This window comes from Nymphalis io, chromosome 21 (assembly GCF_905147045.1).
Source record: "Nymphalis io chromosome 21, ilAglIoxx1.1, whole genome shotgun sequence".
Classification (NCBI taxonomy): Eukaryota; Metazoa; Arthropoda; class Insecta; order Lepidoptera; family Nymphalidae; genus Nymphalis; species Nymphalis io.
The window spans coordinates 2701551-2720418 of NC_065908.1; the positions used below are offsets into that span (position 1 = coordinate 2701551).

Genomic DNA, 18868 nt, shown 5'->3' on the forward strand with positions numbered 1-18868 from the left:
CAATTATCTTCTGTAATTGTTGTTACACCGGAGGCGGACCTGATCCTTATATCGTGGAAATAAATCTCGTATTTAATGTGTTTCGTTTATGTTACTGTACTTTAGTAATTGATGTATATGTTTTACTGCATGTAGGTACAAATTATCACAAGAAGGTCGCGAGTCGCGGATAATCGGCGGAAGTGTTAAGAAAAAATATATAGTCACTGAAGATTTAAAATAATTATAAATTCGTTTTATTAAATAACAAACAAATTAAACCCAATCTTATATGTCAATACATTTAAGCAATAGAATTGTTTTAAGTATGGTTTAATAGTGGTAGTTTAAATAGTACATCAAAACCAGTATTTTTTTTATAGAATAGGACGGCGGACGAGCATATGGGCCACTTGATGGTAAGTGGTCACCAAACGCCCTTAGACATTGGCATTGTAAGAAATGTCAACCATCGTTTACATAGTCAATGCGCCACCAACCTTGGAAACTAAGATTTTATGTACCCTTTGCTTGTAATTACACTGGCTCTCACCCTACAAACCGAAACACAACAATATCAAGTACTGCCGTTTTGCGGTAGAACATCTGATGAGTGGGTGGTACCTACCCAGACGAGCTTGCACAAAGCCCTACCACCAGTTAAATTATAGAATGAATATAATTTATAGCATGATTGTTTCCTCTTTACAGAAAATCTCGCCCCATCTGAACTAAAGAAACTCAGAAATAAACAGAGGAAAGCGAAACGCAAAGCTGAACAAGAAAGTGCGCTGGCAGCTCAAGTTCAGGTATACATATTGCTTATAAAATAAATTAAATAATAATAAAAAAAGATTGTCGATTCGTATTCAACGAATGGGAAAATATTACTAACAAATTGTTAGTAAAGACAAAGTTGCAATGGAGTTGAATCGGGAACGTTTCGTGACATTTATAAATTAGTAGATCGATCAGGGGGATTGTGAACATAACGCGTCTCCCAAGAAGGAACATTCGAGATTCTTCTTATAATAAACAAGATAATGTATGATGTAAGAATAAGAAAATATACTTAAATAAAAAGCAAATATTTCGCATCTCGTTAAAAAGAATGACTGAGTCTAACTCACTATTGTATTGTATCACAATTACCTTAATCATAAAATAAGATGACTTGATCTCTACTATTTATTCCCAACAAGATAAATTTATTTCTGGTACAGGATAAATGGTTCAGAAAATATTTCTAAAACTTTAAACTTATAAAATTTACAGGTGAAACGCGAACAGCACCATAAAGCGAGACAGCAACAGGAACAAGGCGATCCCGAAGCCCCACAGCTTGACGAGCTCATCCCCGACAAACTTGCTAGAGTAAGTCATATTCATTTAATCGAAAAAAAAGCATTAACAATATTTTATAATATTTACCTCTAAAATATAAAGATTTCATTTTAAATGTATGTAAATCAATTCAAGATAGTACTATGCAAATCAAAAGCGGATTTGATTATTGATTAATATTTTCACAAACAAACTTTAACAACAATAAAAAAAAAAAATCACGTTTTTAAATATAATAATCAGAGACTACATACCACTTAACAATATCAAATTATTAATATGAAACAAAAAATCTTAGTTTTCTGTTAAACTTTTAGCTTACGAAAGACAGACAGTTCCTTACAATCAATTCTCCAGACCGCGCAACGCCATGAGCGCGTTCATTGGCGTTGTGACTTGTGGCCACCGCGCGAATCGCACGTCGCTAGATTTTGCACTTTTAATAATTTTTTTCATTTAGCTTGCTTTTATAAAATAACGAGCTGCAAATTTTTCGTTTTGTAATTTATTTTTTTTAATTAAAGAAATATTGTAGTACATAATATATTAATTAAATTATTTTAAAATACTTTACTTCATTTCTCTTATTTCGATTTACAATTATTAAACTATTACAAAGTTTTCGACGTTGAGGCTTGTAACGTGTGACCCGCTTTTACTTAACAATGAATGTTTTATAAAACATGCTATGAATCTCATGAGAGCGGCCCGAGGCGGCTGTCTGTCTGTCACAAAGATAACGACGTTATGCACTCGTATTTATCGTTTTCTTACCATAGATGAAATATTTAATCGACGTCGCAAATAAGCACGTTCCCCTCGCTTCTGTCGCACCAAATGAATATCTTTAGCTTCTATAGACAAGATCGTTACACGTTTATTGTCGATAGCGTAGTGATCGTATTTATAACTAGCTGTGCCCACGGTTTCACCCGTGTAAAATTTAAAGAAATCACTAAGAGCAGACTTATAATATTTCAGTATATACAACACTTTTAAGTTTTATTTTCGTGTGATATTAGTATTTATTGGTTTTCAAAGTATAAATTTAACAAAACCATGCAAAAATGTATATATGCGGCAACCTTCCTAACCCATAAACTTTAACTTACAAAGTTATATACAAACCGAAAATAAATACGTAACAACCAACTCTACTACCCGTTGTATATATTTGTATAATAATATGTCAAAACTATAAAAAGTACTAAAAACTGTCTATGGTCTTATCTCGATGTCTTTCATAAGAATTAATACATCAAAACGATTTTGCAAATAATGGATTATATTAGGTCCTTACAGATGAAATTATCGTTTTGTACGGGAGGAATATAAAGTCATTTTTTTTTTAAAGTATGATCCGTTGTTATCTATGCACTTTTGCCATCTCATAGGTAGTAGTAGTTCATTGATCCCTTTACTAAAAAAAACCATGGGGGCCAGAATCAATTAACTCTTTGAAGGCGGTTTGGACTGCCGCATCGGAGTTGAATTTTTTTCCTTGTAAGAAGTTTTCCAAATTCCAGAAAAATGGTAATCTGTTGGAGCAAGGTCCGGGGAGTACGGTGAATGTCGCAGACATTCCAATTGTAGCTCATCTAACTTAGTGGTTGTTTGTTGTGCAGTGTGTGTTCTTGCGTTGTCGTGAAGCAGCAGTAGCCTAGAGCGATTGACCAATCTCGGTTGTTTAGCAGCTAGTTCTTCTTTCATGGTTTGCAGTTGCTGACAAAAGATATCTGCCGTAATCGTTTCGGCAGATTTTAAAAAGCTGTAGTGAACGACACCGGCGCTAGTCCACCAAACACTCAAAAGTAACTTTTTCTGAGCCAATTTTCGTTTAGGGCAGGATTTGGCTGGGTCTCCAGGGTTCAGCCATTGCGACGAGCACTTCCGATTATCGTACAGTATCCACTTTTCATCACAAGTAATGATTCGATTTAAAATACCTTCATTATTGTATCGGTTGAGCAAAGGAACACAGCAGTTGACGCATGTTTGCAAGTTCGATTCACTCAATTCATGAGATACCCATCGTTCAAGTTTTTTTACTTTCCCGATTTGCTTCAAGTGGATTAATACAGTTTAATCACTTACTCCGAAGCCTGCAGCTATCTCTGAAGTGCTTTGTGATGGATCCGCTTCCACAATAGTTTTTAATTCTTCATTTTCCACTTTAGTCTCCGGCCGTCCACGGGGTTGGTTCTAAAGGTCGAAATTTTCAGAACGAAAACGTTGAAACCAAAAACGTACCGTGCTTTCTTTTGTGACACCAGCGTCGTACACATCATTAATCCTTCGAGCTGTTTCTGCAGCACTGGTGCCAGGGTAGAACTCGTACTCGTAAATATACCTATATTTCATGTTTTCCATTGTGCGGTAATAAGCGACGCCAAAGAAAAAAATAATGAGGAAAAAACAAATGAATAACTGTTTTCAAAACTCAAATGTAGCAGCTAAATGAATTTATAAATTTGAATTTGGAATTGTTAACCAAAGAGGAGATATTTCAGATCAAAGTGGTCAGTGCGACAAAACGCTAATTTCATATAAAAGGACCTAATATCAGAACACATTTGATTACCATACAAAAGATCAACCTTAAAAGATAGACATATATTTACGCATGTGCAAGTTAACCGACAAATTCCAGCATAAGCTGAACCCTATGTAATATGATTGATCATATAGATCTGAGTTCAACTTACATTGGACGTCTCTAAATCTCTGAAACAGTCTTTTTTTAACTTTGTTTTGTTCCTATAAACTTTCTGTCATCATCATTTTACAGAGTATCATTTATAGGCAGCTAAAGTTTTAGCCAATTCAACTGAATGGTTATTTTATAGCAATTTTATCGAATAAAGGTTCGTCGTGAATCTTTTAATTGACATATCTTAATTATTTATAAACCGATTGGAATAAAACAAACACGTTTTAAGTGAAGTTAGCCACAATACATTAGTGAGAACTCAAATCCTTAAGCCGTTTCTAAGATTAGCGTGCACAAACACAGAAATTCTAGCAATCATTTTTGGTTCTATTGCTTTGATAAAGGCATATCATATATCTTCCGTGTACGGACAACAATTAGTTACAGATTTATTATATGTATAGATTAGACCGACGGGTCCTAGACTGTACAGGGTCTGTAACGTTGAGACTTTTTTACGCCTCCTGTGGCTGAAACATTCTTAGTTCGATATTTTAAAAACGTCGATCAAACAAAACAAATGATATATAACGGTTGTCGTTTTTCAGGCAGAAGATCCGTTAGAGCAAGCATTGAAGTTCCTGCAACCGCTGCGAACCCTCGCCGCCGACAGAATAGACACTCATCTCATGGCCTTCGAAATATACTTTAGGAAAGGTGAGTCCATGAGTCTACTTTCTGTTTAGTCACCTTAGACATCGATAAATAGGAGACCTTAGGATTAAAATATGTACACAACGAATGTTTTGGAACGTAATAAACATTGCTCACAGAAAAGCCGCTCCTGATGCTGCAGAGTATAAAGCGCGCATGGAGACTCGACAGCCAGAACGAACACCTCCACGACTGCCTGCTCCGCTTCCGCACCTGGCTGGACGACAAGCAGGCGGGGCTCCCGGCCGGAGTGTCCGCCGTCATCGACAAGGAGATGCAGCCGGTAGGTCGACGAGCCAGCCGACCGCGCGACAGGAGCCCCCGGCAGTGGTTACAGTAGACCGTCGCGTTGCAGATGTTCAAGGGGCGCAGCGCGCAGACGATGGCGGAGGAGTTCGTGAGCGGCGCGGCGCTGCGCTCGCAACGCGGCGCGCTGTGGGGCGCGCGCGCGCTGCGCCGCCTGCAGCCCGCGCGCCGCGCCGCCGCGCTCGCGCTCGCCACGCGCCTCGACCTGCCGCGCCTGTCCATACAGGTACCCGCCGGCGTTCGTTCAGTCGGTACTCAAACGCGTCTACTCGAAGTCACGATCAACTGAGCGCAAAAACCTTTACAGAGTTCCAAACTAGATAAGACTTAGCTTTACTATAAATTCAAAATTAAATAGTAATTTTGCGTTCCGCTTTTATACAGTCATTATACAGTGTTGTGTTTAGTACTCGCAAATCCATTAATATGAGTGCCTCCCATCCTATTCTCCTTTTACACCTCGGATATCTCGAGAACAAGAGCAACCGAACTAGCCCTATTCGCGGATGATACCGCTATATATACGACGTGCCGTAGCCCCGCCGTCACCAAGACACGACTCCAATCCGCAATCAACACACTAGGTGTGTGGTTCCGGAAATGGAAAATAGAAGTCAATCCCGAGAAAAGTGCAGCAGTGTACTTTTCTCTGACACCGAATCGCCAGAGTCAATAAAACTGTACGCAAAGAAATCCCTTGGCAAACTAAAGCCAAATACCTAGGAGTCACTCTAGATCAGAGAATAACGTTCGACCTCACATCGAACACATTAGAAACAAAGACGCCTTTGTTTTAAGTAGATTGTACCCGATGCTATGCAAGAATAGTAAATTGAGCCTTAGACATAAGGTAACAATATACAAAACTTGCATACGCCCCATACTAACTGCCTGCCCGTGGTATATGCGTAATATCGATTTACATAAAGATTTCAAAATAGAATCAAAAGCCAGACTGTTCAAAGACCTCTCAATAAGATATTTTGATAAAGCGTCGCAACACACTAACCCGCTCATCTCTAAGGCGTGCATGTATAGCCCCTTAGAGCTACCTAAAAGGACCCGTAGGCGACCTAAGCACGTCCTACTCGATCCAGTCGATAGACTCACCGCTGCCAACGTGCACTTGTTAGGGAACACAAACGACACACACCGACCCCGCCGGCGGGGTCGACGACCCTCTTACGTTACGTCCCGTCAACGCTTAGGCGTATGACGGCGCTTATAATGCACACGTCCCTCCCTCCCGATTTCAACGGAGTCCTAAGCCGAGGTCCGGTCTCACAGGAGGCACCCTTAGGACGTCCGTCTCTCTTGAGCCCTGTGTGGCTCCCAACATCCGGCTGAGTTCAACTCGCCCAACCCGCCCGGTGACGCTGTAGAGGCCAGTGAGGCCAACAGTACTATACAATCCGAAATAATAATAATAATATGAGTGCGTTGCCCTTTGTACACAAATGTGATATAACTTAAAATACTTTAATAAGTTTTTATCTTTATAGAATGTATATATTAAAAGATAAACTTGCTACTTGCTCTTTGACGTACACTAAAGAACTCACCAAAGCTTCACCATAATCGGATAAATGGTTTAGGAACGCAAAGGGGACGAATTTACGCATAATCCTTTGAAGGTCTATATTTATATAGACTTTCCTTTATATCACACCAACATAAAGACATATACCATATACAAAAATATGCAGTCTAAACAGCTGTACGAATTAGCGGTCTTATAGCTTAACTGGTGAAACGGGAAGGTAATAATGATAACAATATATCAATAATCGAATATATATTTATAACTTAATACTTTTCTAATTCACAACGGTTATTTTCCGCTGTCATGGCCACATCATCTCATCCGTTATTTCGGTTGCCATAGCAACATTTTCGTACAAAAACGAATGACGTTCCGAAATGAGACGATCGGGTATTGAGTTCTGTTATCACTCGAATGTGACGCCAGTAATGGTTACAGGCGGGCTTGGTGGATAGTAATGCCCGGTTTACATTATTCCAGTCCAGTGATCTAGCGAGATTCCAGTCCAGTGCTGGACTGGATCTGTAATGCCCGGTTTACATTATTCCAGTCCAGCGATCTAGTCCAGTACTGGATTGCTTACCGGAAAAATGTAAACCGGCACTGGAATGAACTGAATCCAATCCAGTTTACATTTTTCCAGTAAGCAATCCAGTACTGGACTAGATCGCTGGACTGGAATAATGTAAACCGGGCATAACGTCTACATTATTCCAGTTATTTAGAAGCCGTTGAAGTGTGAACACTATAGTGACAATGATTTAACTGTAACGGCTTTAACTGTCGTGGCATGGCATGGCATGGCATGGCTTGGCATGGCTTGGATTGGCTTGTCTCGTCTCGGCATGTGGCGTGGCATTATGTAGCATAAGTGGCGTTATGTGGCATAACGCTACACTAGCCAATTGTCCCGGCTTAACACAGAGAGATAAAAACAATGTGTTTTGGATAGGATTTGCGTAAAATCCGTTCTTAGTGAGCGTCTACGTCGGAGTAACTGTGACAAATTTCAAGTCAATCGGGCGGATAGTTTAGGACATCTCGTGATGAATGGTATTTCGCGTATATTGTAACAACCTATCTAGATGACCTACAATTAGTGATAGTATATTTAATTTATTTCGTTTTCTTATAATTGATTTTATTTTCTCATATTTAATTAATAGTTTATTAATAAGTATTTCGTAATATTTTTGTTTTTTTTTTTTTAATATTTTTGTGATGGCAACACTGTTTTACTTAAAAAAAAGGCGGGAGTCATTATAAGGTTGTCACCGTTGAGTACTGTTACAAAACGCTGCCGAGTTGGATAATTGGTTTTATTTAATATAATCAGAATCAACCACGCTGCACATCCGTCTACCGTAATAATACCGTACTGTAACGAGATGTTCAAAGGCTGATATATCATCCATTTTCTTAGTGAATATTAATATAGATAGATAGATAAAAATGTATTACTACAGGACTCAATTATAATAATAACAAGTTTCACGAATAAAGTCATATATATATAATAAAAAGACCACACGTTTTATCACTATCACGGTGACTGTTCTCGAATATACGGCACTAAATCGATCTTATATTTTTGTCACTTAATTTCTACATCATTTAATAAATTTCACACAGTGTTTTGTAGTTTATTTTTGTTTTTATAATAAATACTATGATCTTTTAATGACTGATTATTTGATAGGTGTATCAGAATATAAGAAAATCATTAATTTAGTAATATTGCATACCCTTCCTAAAATCACGGGTACGAATATGCAGGTGCATATTTAAATGTATCTTGCATTGAAAACTTCATTTATTTCAGTTAATTCGTTAAATGTACGTATCTACTACCACTTAAAAGTACTCTAGTAATATAAAATATACTAAAACGTGTGGTGGCGGTTGAAAACCTGAGACATAAGGTGTCATTTATTTAAAAGGATGAATGAACCAAGAACCGATCTCTATGAGACCCAACAAACATCAAAGCCCTCAGAGTTTTAAGTTTACATCAACCCTCAGAAATTCAGTGACGTACTTCCTTAACACACTACTTATTTAAAACTAAATTGTTCATAATGCAATAATTGTCAGGGGATTGGAAGCGTTTGAGACTTACTTTTATAAAGATAATGTTTTATATGTATTGGTTAAAGAAAAGTAAAATATTTCCAGGGCTGCGTCGAAGTGCTGGAGAGTCTCCGCGCAGGCGACTTCGGAGAGTGCGAGAAGGAGACGGAGCAGTACGTGGAAGCGTGCCGCGCCAAGTTCCCGCACGCGCTCGCCTTCAAGCCGGACGCGCTGGACGCGCCGGATGTACCGGAAGTGCCGGACGCGCCGGACGCGCCGCCCGCCGACCTCGCGGCCGACAACTGAGGCGCCTCGCGCGCACCGCACATTGGAGGCGACGGTCGGTCGGAGAGGAAGGAGAAAGAATCTGGCTTCTCGGTCGATATGAACCCTGATGTGCCCCCCGGTCCCGCATCCGGGTCGCCGGTGGCACGTTTGAACTCATCTTTAATAGTAATGTCTCTCATTGAATACTACTAATAAGCTGAAACGGTTTGGGTGTCTTGTCATATCAGTGTCACAAAGACTATAATTGGCCAGTTTGTTATTCGAATACTACTTTACCGAATTTTACTTTTTTACAAAATAATAAGTCATTGGTGTTAGATTTGACGTCTATGAAGCATAATTATTTGTTATTTAAAAATTCGTAGCTTAATAAAATTGAATAGTTAAATTTTTTCGCCGTGGGTTAAAGTTCGTGTATTAGACTATAGATTTGCGACTACAAAAGTAAATTTTATTGACAATCCTTAATGTAAATCTCCAATTAATTACAATACAAAGTATTACTTCTACAATAAAATTGATTTTAATTTAATTATGTAATGAGTCGACATGTTCCTTCTTAGATTTAAGTCCCATTCGATTAAAATTTGCTTAAAAAAGTTTTTTTTTTTTTGTAATAACAAAACAACTTCATTTACGTAAAATTATTTAAGTGTCAAGACTGTAAGAACAAAAAGTATAATATTTTATGACGAGATGATAAAAAAATTGTATTTTTTTTTTTTATTCCATCAACAACCTTGTGTTCATTGATATTCAAATAATGTTTCATATAATTAGGATTTATTTAAAATGGCTGGTTTTTGTAAAAAAGTGTGGCAAATTCTTGAACCTCATGCAATATTAACTAAACTGAGGTTTGCTTTGTAAATAATTCTTATAATTAAGTTTTTATTGTACAATAAACTTAGATTCCCAAAAGTCTTCTGTTAACTTGAAATTTATCGACTGTATGGGTGTAGAATGAAATATGTAATCATTTGATTGACAATGGATAACTGTAATTGCCTTAGGTTTTATTGTTTTTTAATTTCATTGTAGATATGTGTAAAGTTTGGACAATAATTATAATTATTGAATACACGAAAACTTCATAACCACTTTAACATGTGTAGTTTGAAAAGTAAATGGTTTTACCGAGTGAGATGTGTCAGCTATCTTCACTGACTGCGGAACATTAAGGCAAACATATTATGCTATTAAATATTTTAAAAAATATAATCAAGGAAAAAGTTTTTTTATAGTATGTAAAGCCATCCTGTTCTGCCCAAGCACATTAAATTAAATATTTCTTCAGACAACCATGTTGATTTTTGTTTAGGTTGTGATTGGAGTATTTTATACCCTATCATCTTGTAAATAAAATAATAAAATTTTATTTTACAAATTTATTTACACGTCTCTTTTATTTATTTCATTTCCTTACAATGCTATATGTAGTCACAATTTTTAATCTGTATAAAAATATGTCCAACAAACATCACAATTTCTTTTAAAAAGTTATACTAAAGTATATTTATTATATTTAATGTAATTTGTATTTGTACATCATTTCGATGGAGTCATTTTGTTCCAGTCAATTCCTGTAAATTTTATTTCGATTGTGTCATGCTTCGGTATAAATTGCCTGGAACAAAAATATATATTATATTTGTAGTAAGTAAAATTAGTATTGCATTTAGTATAATAGTTTAAATAAAGTTTCATGATGAAAAAGTGTTTTCAGATTCATTGAAATTTGGCATAACATTGCACCCTTATTTGGATTAATCAAAATTAGTTGAATATTTATTGCAATAAAATATTGAGAAGTTTTATTTATTATTTAATATTATAAGCTATAAAACAATATCTTTACCCATATTCTATTACTACCCTAGACTCTGCTCATCACATCGCTAATCTAGGGAACTAAGATGTTATGTCCCATGAGCCTGTAGTTACACTAGTCACACTCAATCACCCTTGAAACCGGAACACAAGAATACTAATGACATTTTTTTATTATTATTAAATTGTATTCCTGTTTGGCGGTTGAATATGTGATGAGTGGGTGGTACCTACCCAGATGGGCTTGTACAAAAACCTACCACTAAGTAAGTATAAGAAGTTATTAATAATCTTCAATGTTGTCTGTTTTCTATATAAGTTTTCTGTCCTCAAAAGTTGTGTCATTTACTTTATGTGTATATTTTTATTTAGAATATGACAAGCTTTAATATGGTATGTAAACCCCTTTTTCTCTTGGGCTTGAATTTCCGAAAATCCCTCCATAGTATTTGCCTATTTAAACAAAAATCCTAGTCTCTAAAGTTAATACTTAACACTATTACTTTAGTTTTTATAAATAGACAAGAAAATTAAATTCGAGCATGTCACGTGGTTGAAATTGCGAAGTAAAACTATAGTACACTAAAACCTCCGAAATCCCCCCGTACCATTTATGTGTATTGATTTAGTCAACTTTTCAGTTAAGCATTACAAAAAAATTAATTCTCATTTATTAGTATAGTAGATTTATATTTAGAATAGACTAGGAACCAATAATGTCGTAATAAAAGTAACAGCTAGTAAGTAATACAGCAGTAAATATTCTACAAAGGGCTCTTAAAGCTTCAATGGAGGTTGGATACACTTCTGGCATAATTTTTTCATTGCACGGCTTGAATGAGATGAATTTGAAATTTGCCTGTGTTTGCATCGACAACACATCACTTGTAAGATTCACGTTTTCTAGCTACTGGTTCAACTCGACTCAAAATAATTTTTTGGACATGTGTTATACAATACAATACATACCAGTAAGTTACACCTGCTGCATCAAACATTTTCTTTGACGCAATATACATCGGCTTGTGTGCTTTTTCATCTGATAAATATATTACTTCAGTGATGCCAGATTGTATAATAATTTTTGCACATTCATTGCATGGGAAGAGGCCCACATATATTGTGCAGTTCTTTAAATCAGCTGAATTTTTATTTAATATTGCATTCATTTCTGCATGACATACTGAAAGAATAAGTTATTTTTCATATAGATACAATAACTAAAATAAATGACATTGTATTTAATTAATTTATTAAATGTCATTTGATAAGTGATTTGATTTATTTTTAGTTGTTTTAACTATTATTAAACACAATATTTTATATTTTTTTATTAGTTTTTACTACTTAACTTACCATAAAGGAATTTACTATCCAAAGGTGATGGTGTATTTTTACCCCATGGAAAATCATCATCACTACACCCAATTGGCAGACCATTATATCTGAAATTGATGTCAAAATATTATATTTAAATTTAACAGATAATAATAATATATCGGTTTATTTGTCGCAAATATTTATATGAGTACATGAAGAATCTAAGACTTTAAAGTGGTGATCTATAATAATATAAATAAAGTCATTTCTGTCTTTTTAAGCACACAAGTTTAAGTTGTAGAAATCTGAATATGCATATATATACCTAACCCTGGTACAAACTTTATTTATATGATGATATTTAAATAAAATATTAAACAAACATCTGTAATATAAATGCTTAATAGAGGGAGCTGGAGAGCTGGTAGACATTTTTGGGTAGGTATTTAAGGCACTGCAAAACATTCGGTAAAAAACTTCTTGTAGTGATACCTGAACACGAGAGTACAAACCTGGGTGACAGGTTAGGGGGCTTCCACAACCCTTAATTTTTTTTTTTGCATTTTGAAATTTCTATAACTGAGAATTAATATTTAAAAAATTTGCAAGATGTGTACAAATTTGTTTTAAAAAATATACTTGAGGCACTTTGCAATTTTTATAGGAATATTTGTGATTAAAACAAGATATCATTAGGTCATTTTGGTGGGACATTTTACCTGCCAGGTGAGTGAGAATGTTCAACATAAGTGTTAGTTAATAACGCTAATAATTCTAATCCATTGATTTTCTTAAGTTCTAACAAGAACACAATGATTTATAATCCCAATGACAAAATTATAAGACTGCATTATTTGGCAAAAATGTGACAATTAGAATTTTAGGTTTTCACAAAAGAAAAAGAAATATTATATAAATAATAAGTTAAAGAACTGCTTCAGATTCTGGAGTTATTAATAGTACACAAATAAAATCATCACCTAATTTCTATAATATGGAGAAAACAGTTAACTAATTGTTTTAAATATTTACCCAATCCCAACAATTTTGTTATCTTTGTTAACCACACAGGCTCCCACTTGGTAACTTGGATCTTTGCTTCGCTTGGCAGCCAAGAATGCTATTGCCATAAAATATTCCCTCCAGTCAATGTAATCCTCACGTTTTTTTTGAATGTTTTCGCTAAAAGATGTAGATAATTTTTGTCAAGTTATGCTTTATCGTATAAATTTTTAAAACATATAATTTCTAATTCAAAAAGTTTAAGTAAATTTACCTATTAAATGATAGGTTTTCGACCTTCTCCGGTAGGTCCATGTTTTTGTTCTTTGGTTGGATATTTTTTCACTTAATCTTTATAGTTTTTACCACGCGGTGCCTTTGCGAACTGTTTAGAATAGACAAATTTCGAGTAAATATTTAAATAGCATGGTCAAATACAAGTGTTTAACGGTTATGTATATTCTTTCATCTTTGGTCGATTACATTTCCATTAATAGATAATACAATAATATATATAATCTTTCCATTGTTTGACTTTTTTTTCTCTTTTTTGGCGTGTATATTGTTTAACTTATTAAATAGTTAGTAATTGACATTGACAATGACAATCTTAATTGGTTTTTTGTCAGGTTAGTTAAATTTCAATGCAATGTATATTCTTATAAAATTATGTAAAGTAAAGTAATATATTTTAACGTAGTATATAAATTTGCATAAAAAATTACTATAATATGTATATAATATTTGTTAGTAGTGTAGCCAGCTTATGAATCTTAACAACTGTCTCGGGGTTTTTTTGATAAAAAGTTCCACTTTGCTCGAACTAAAGCATCCTCCTTAGTGAGATCATGCTCTCCAATGTCGTCCCTCACGACATCGAGCTACCGCTCCTTGGGCCTTCCGCGGGGTCTAGGGCCTTCGACAACAAAGTCCAGGCATCGGTTTCCAAAAATGTCCGGCAGTATGCGGCTAATGCTTTCTGCAGGTCTTTAAACACCATGTAGCCGTATTATCCGTGCAGTGACGGAGAAAGAATACATTTCACTGCCCCTCTCTTTCCCATGGGTGTCGTAAGAGGCGACTAAGGGATATCTGAGCGACCATCTGCTCATCTGGTGGTAGGATGCTAACATCCGCCTGGCTTGTTTCCACCGTACGCATGGTGAAAAACTCGTGAAGTGGCTTGCAGCCGTGTTTCGAGGTCAGCCAGCGTACAGCCAGAGCCCGAGCGAGTATTGCCGCGATGGGTGTTGGTCCAATTGGAGACGGCTGTTGAACCAATGCCGGGGGAAACTGTATTGACCTGCCGGTCAGGGAGACCCGAAGAAACGGCTGTTCCGCTGGCCGCCCGTGGCATAGTACAGGGGCCCGAGCGTGCCTAACCAGCTCGTGAGGCTGCCCCACCAGGCCACGCATAATCTCGGGGTGGACCGTCGTGCCGGTTGGTGACCGGTAGGTGGGGTCCCGGCGGCCACTTCCGGGGGGGTTCGGGGGCCCTTCCGTCCGGCGGGTCAGTGTATTTTTCCTTTTGGCAACCACTTGGAGAAACACGCCTCCACACTTTGCCCATCCCTATCGTGGCAATACATCGCTCGCTTCACGTCTCTTTTCCATTTCATTTTTCCCAAATGGCGCAACAAAACAGAAATAACGGTCGTACAGCGGTGCACACCCCCACCATACCCTCGCTGTTTGAGGTCGAGTTCTCTAACATCCGAGGACTCCACACTAACCTCAACGCTGTCCACCACCATCTCGAGACAGCACGGCCAGCAATGTTGTTTCTCACGGAGACACAAATACTCCGTCCTGCCGATACCAGCTACCTTAATTATCCCGGCTACACGCTTGAAGAATCCTTCAAAGCGAAAGCCGGAGTATGCTTGTTCGTCAGGACGGACGGATGATTTGCTGTCACCGACTGCGCTGCTTGGAGGACCCCTCCTTCTCCATGTTGGTGGTACGTGTGGACCTGGTTCGTCAGAGCCGAGTCTACGTGTGCCTCTACAGATCCCACAATGGTGACTTGGAGACAAGCCGATTATTTGACCATCTTAGTCGGGTGGCAGACGCTGCGCAAGAGCAATTTCCTAACGCGGAATTGGTGTTTTTGGGGGATTTTAATGCTCACCACGAATCCTGGTTGAAATCCCTCAAAACTGACCATGCTGGAAGGACTGCTCATGCTTTTGCTCTCACACATGACTTGACCCAACTGGTTGATCAGCCCACCAGGATCCCAGACATTGATGGGCAAGCACCTTCTCTACTGGACCTTCTGCTGACTTCTCACCCGGTGGAATATCAGGTTGTGGTTCAGGCTCCTCTTGGCTCTTCGGATCACAGCCTTATTTCTACCGGAGTGCCACAGGCCAAGCTGCCGCCACTAGCGGTATGCAAACGTCGCGTTTGGCACTATAAGTCGGCGGATTGGGACGGTATGCGCGATTACTATGCGTCGGTCCCTTGGAAGGAACGTTGCTTCAGTGGGAATGACCCGACAGCTAGTGCCGGTGCTGTTGCTGGCGAGATCATGCTGGGAATGGAATACTACATTCCTAGCTCAGATCTCGTCAGTAGGAGTACGCGTAACCGTTGGTTCACTCGTGAATGTGCCGATGCTGTATCATCTAAGCAGGCGGCATATCGCAAGTGGATCAACGGCTGTATTAGCGGGGCATCTAACATTGACTCACTGAAAGCAAACTATAATAAAAATTCCAAGTCCTGTAGAAAGGCATACACGAGAGCGGATGCACAGCGCATTGTACAGATTGGTCATGACCTTGTTTCGCATCCTAGGGGCTCCCGTAGCTTCTGGCGTCTGACCAAGTCTGTGCAAAACAATTTCTGCCAACCTTCGCTGCCACCGCTCAGAAATCCGGACGGATCGCTAGCTCACAGTCCGCAAGAGCAAGCTGATCTCCTGGCTAAACTCTTTGCCGACAATTCCGTCATCGATGATTGTAGTGCACTGCCACCTACAATACCTGCATGTGGCCATACGATGCCTGACATTAAAATCAGGCAACGTGATGTGCGTGCGGAGCTGCAATCACTTGATGTACGGAAAGCTAGCGGTCCCGATGGAATACCAGCCATAGTGCTGAAGAAGTGCGCAGCGGAGCTGTCTCCTGTGTTAACGCGCCTGTTCCAACTTTCTCTCTCTTCGGGAAGTGTGCCGGAGGCTTGGAGAAGAGCTAATGTGCAAGCGGTTCCCAAAAAAGGGGATCGGTATGACCCGGCAAATTATCCGCCAATAGCTATCACCTCAGTACTTTGTAAGGTGATGGAACGGATTTTAAACAACCAACTGATCCATTACCTAGAGGATCACTGTCTAATTAATGATCGTCAGTACGGGTTTCGACCAAAACGGTCCACAGGTGATCTTCTAGCGTACGTAACACACCTCTGGGGTGAAGCTATCGACAAGCATGGAGAATCGTTGGCTGTCAGCCTCGATATCTCCAAGGCTTTCGACAGGGTCTGGCACAGAAGTCTTCTCTCCAAGCTACCGGCATATGGTCTGCCTGCTCAGCTATGCACCTGGATTGCCAGCTTCCTACACAAGCGTAGCCTTCGTGTTTTAGTAGATGGTTGCGCTTCACAATTCTATGTAGTGAATGCTGGGGTCCCCCAGGGATCTGTGCTATCTCCCACACTCTTTCTTTTGCATATCAATGATATGCTCTCCCTTGGGAACATACATTGCTATGCAGATGATAGTACAGTGCATGGTGGATACCACGGACGCGCAGTGGCTGGGCGGGCGGAAACTGAGGAGAGGCGGGAGAATCTTGTCATTGAACTCGATAGGACGTTAGAGCTCATCGCCAAATGGGGCTCTGATAATCTTGTTGAGTTTAATGCCAAGAAAACACAGGTATGCGCTCTCACGGCGAAAAAGTCAACATTTTCCCCTCTTCCCTCCCTCTGTGGTACTCCGCTGGTGATGCAAAGCAAAATCGCCATGCTGGGGATTGACGTTCGCTGCGACCTTAGTCCAAGGGATTACATCGAGGCTGTTATAAAAACAGCTTCACGGAAACTCGGAGTTCTGAACAAGGTGCGGCGCTTTTTCACGCCACAACAACTGTGCCTGCTGTGCAAAACACAGGTACGGTCTTGCGTGGAATATTGCTCGCACCTTTGGGATGGCTCCGCTAAGTACCTACTTGAGGCCTTGGACCGGTTGCAGCGACGTGCCGTACGCATTATTGGCGACGTAAAGGTCACAAACACCCTTGAACCTTTACAATTGCGTCGTGAGATAGCAGCACTGAGCGCTTTCTATCGACTGTATCACGGCGAGTGCTCTGAGGAATTATTCTCTCTAATTCCTGCTTCCCCCTTCCTTCTTAAGTCCACGCGAGCTGGTTCTCGATGTCACCGCCTAACTGTGACATCAATTCCATCGCGAACAAAGAAATTTGGCAACTCCTTTCTTTGTCGCACTTCCAAAAAATGGAATTCCTTACCAGCTCTCGTGTTCCCCTCCTCTTGCAACCCGGGTTCCTTCAAACGAGGCGTGAAGAGGCATCTTGCGGGCCGGCAAGGCGAAGGGGGCTAGTGCAGAACGTTTTTCCCGTCTGTACTGGCCGTCGTCGCGTTTGGACTCTACTACCACTTACCATCAGGTGGAGTAGAGTCATTTGCCCTCCCGGCGAATATAAAAAAAAAAAAGAAAAAAAGAGTGGCATCTTCTTTTCCCTGTGGGCTTTGGCCAGTATTCTTAGGCCGAAGATGGGGTCTATGGTTCCACAACCTGGGCGAAATTGATTTTCCGAGATAGTTTTCGAGTCAGTTCACCATTAAGCTTTTCGAAGAGCGTCATGGTGTGGCAATTAACCTTAATACCGCGGTAGCTTTGCCTTTATACACTACCGTGTTGTTAAGCAACACCTTAAAGTAGTCGCGCTACCTCTCCTTCACCTTAACTGCGTCGCAAACCAAAATGCCATTTGAGTCCCTGACACAAAGACATTTTGTAATTTCTTGTGTTGCTTTCTCCCTAACCTTTGTTAAACGGAAGATAGTATTTTGGGCCTCGTTTGTCTCGAGCGTATATACAGAGGTGACAACGTCTGGTAACGGGCTTTGGCAACAGCTCGTTTGGTGGTACATTTCACTACTATATACGAGTCCCGGTCTTCAGGAGATTTGGTTTCTTGCCACTTTTTACAATGAACCTTCTTCTCTCGAACTGCCTCCTGCACTGAGCCTTTCCACTATCACGTCTCTTTGTCAAGGGCGCGGCCTCCCTTGCGAAGTGCCAATCACCTGTTTTCTAATGGTGTTCATTGCTAACTGAATCCTAGACCATTGACTATTAACTGTGTCAGTGCTTAAGTTGGAGCTAGCTACGACTTTACAGAAATAATCCTGTTTTGGTCCATTCAACAACGATCGAAATACAGTATTTTTAATATTATTTAGTTTATCTTCTCGTCAATAGATGGCGTTAGATATATTTTACATCGCGCTATAGGAATGTTTTTTTCAAAGTACAATATAAGTTTTTGTAAATTCATAAAGAGAGAACAATTACACTATCTGACCAGCAGTACATACTCGGTGGTTTTATTTTTGAAGTCTCACAGTACCAATACTACCGGGTAACCCCTAAACATATATCAAAGAATAACTAAAAGGGTGAATATGCGTATATATTCTTAATCCTGGTAAAAACTTCATTTATATGATATGATAAATAAAATACATCAAATACAAACATCTATATAAATGCTAATTTACTCAATCCTAACAATTTTGTTATCTTTGTTAACAACACAGGCTCCCACTTGGTAACTTGGATCTTT

At 38.8% G+C, this 18868-nt stretch overlaps 2 protein-coding genes across 2 annotated transcripts in view; one reads left to right on the forward strand and one right to left on the reverse strand.

Moving 5' to 3' along the window:
• LOC126776761 (N-alpha-acetyltransferase 15, NatA auxiliary subunit) overlaps positions 1–10285 on the forward strand; it is a 104681-nt gene extending 94396 nt beyond the window's left edge. The window contains exons 11-16 of the mRNA XM_050499502.1: positions 691–788; positions 1255–1353; positions 4582–4690; positions 4807–4970; positions 5043–5219; positions 8712–10285. Of these exons, the coding sequence (XP_050355459.1) occupies positions 691–788; positions 1255–1353; positions 4582–4690; positions 4807–4970; positions 5043–5219; positions 8712–8912 (848 nt within the window). The 3' untranslated portion in view covers positions 8913–10285. The remainder of the gene's footprint in view (positions 1–690; positions 789–1254; positions 1354–4581; positions 4691–4806; positions 4971–5042; positions 5220–8711) is intronic.
• LOC126776907 (deoxycytidylate deaminase) lies at positions 10244–13620 on the reverse strand. The gene is made up of 5 exons (XM_050499771.1): positions 13321–13620; positions 13077–13226; positions 12081–12169; positions 11694–11907; positions 10244–10521 (listed from the first exon to the last, which is right to left on the reverse strand). Exons 1-5 carry the CDS (start codon positions 13359–13361, stop codon positions 10443–10445), a joined length of 573 nt encoding a protein of 190 aa, XP_050355728.1. The 5' UTR covers positions 13362–13620; the 3' UTR covers positions 10244–10442.
• Between the last annotated feature and the right edge of the window lie 5248 nt (positions 13621–18868).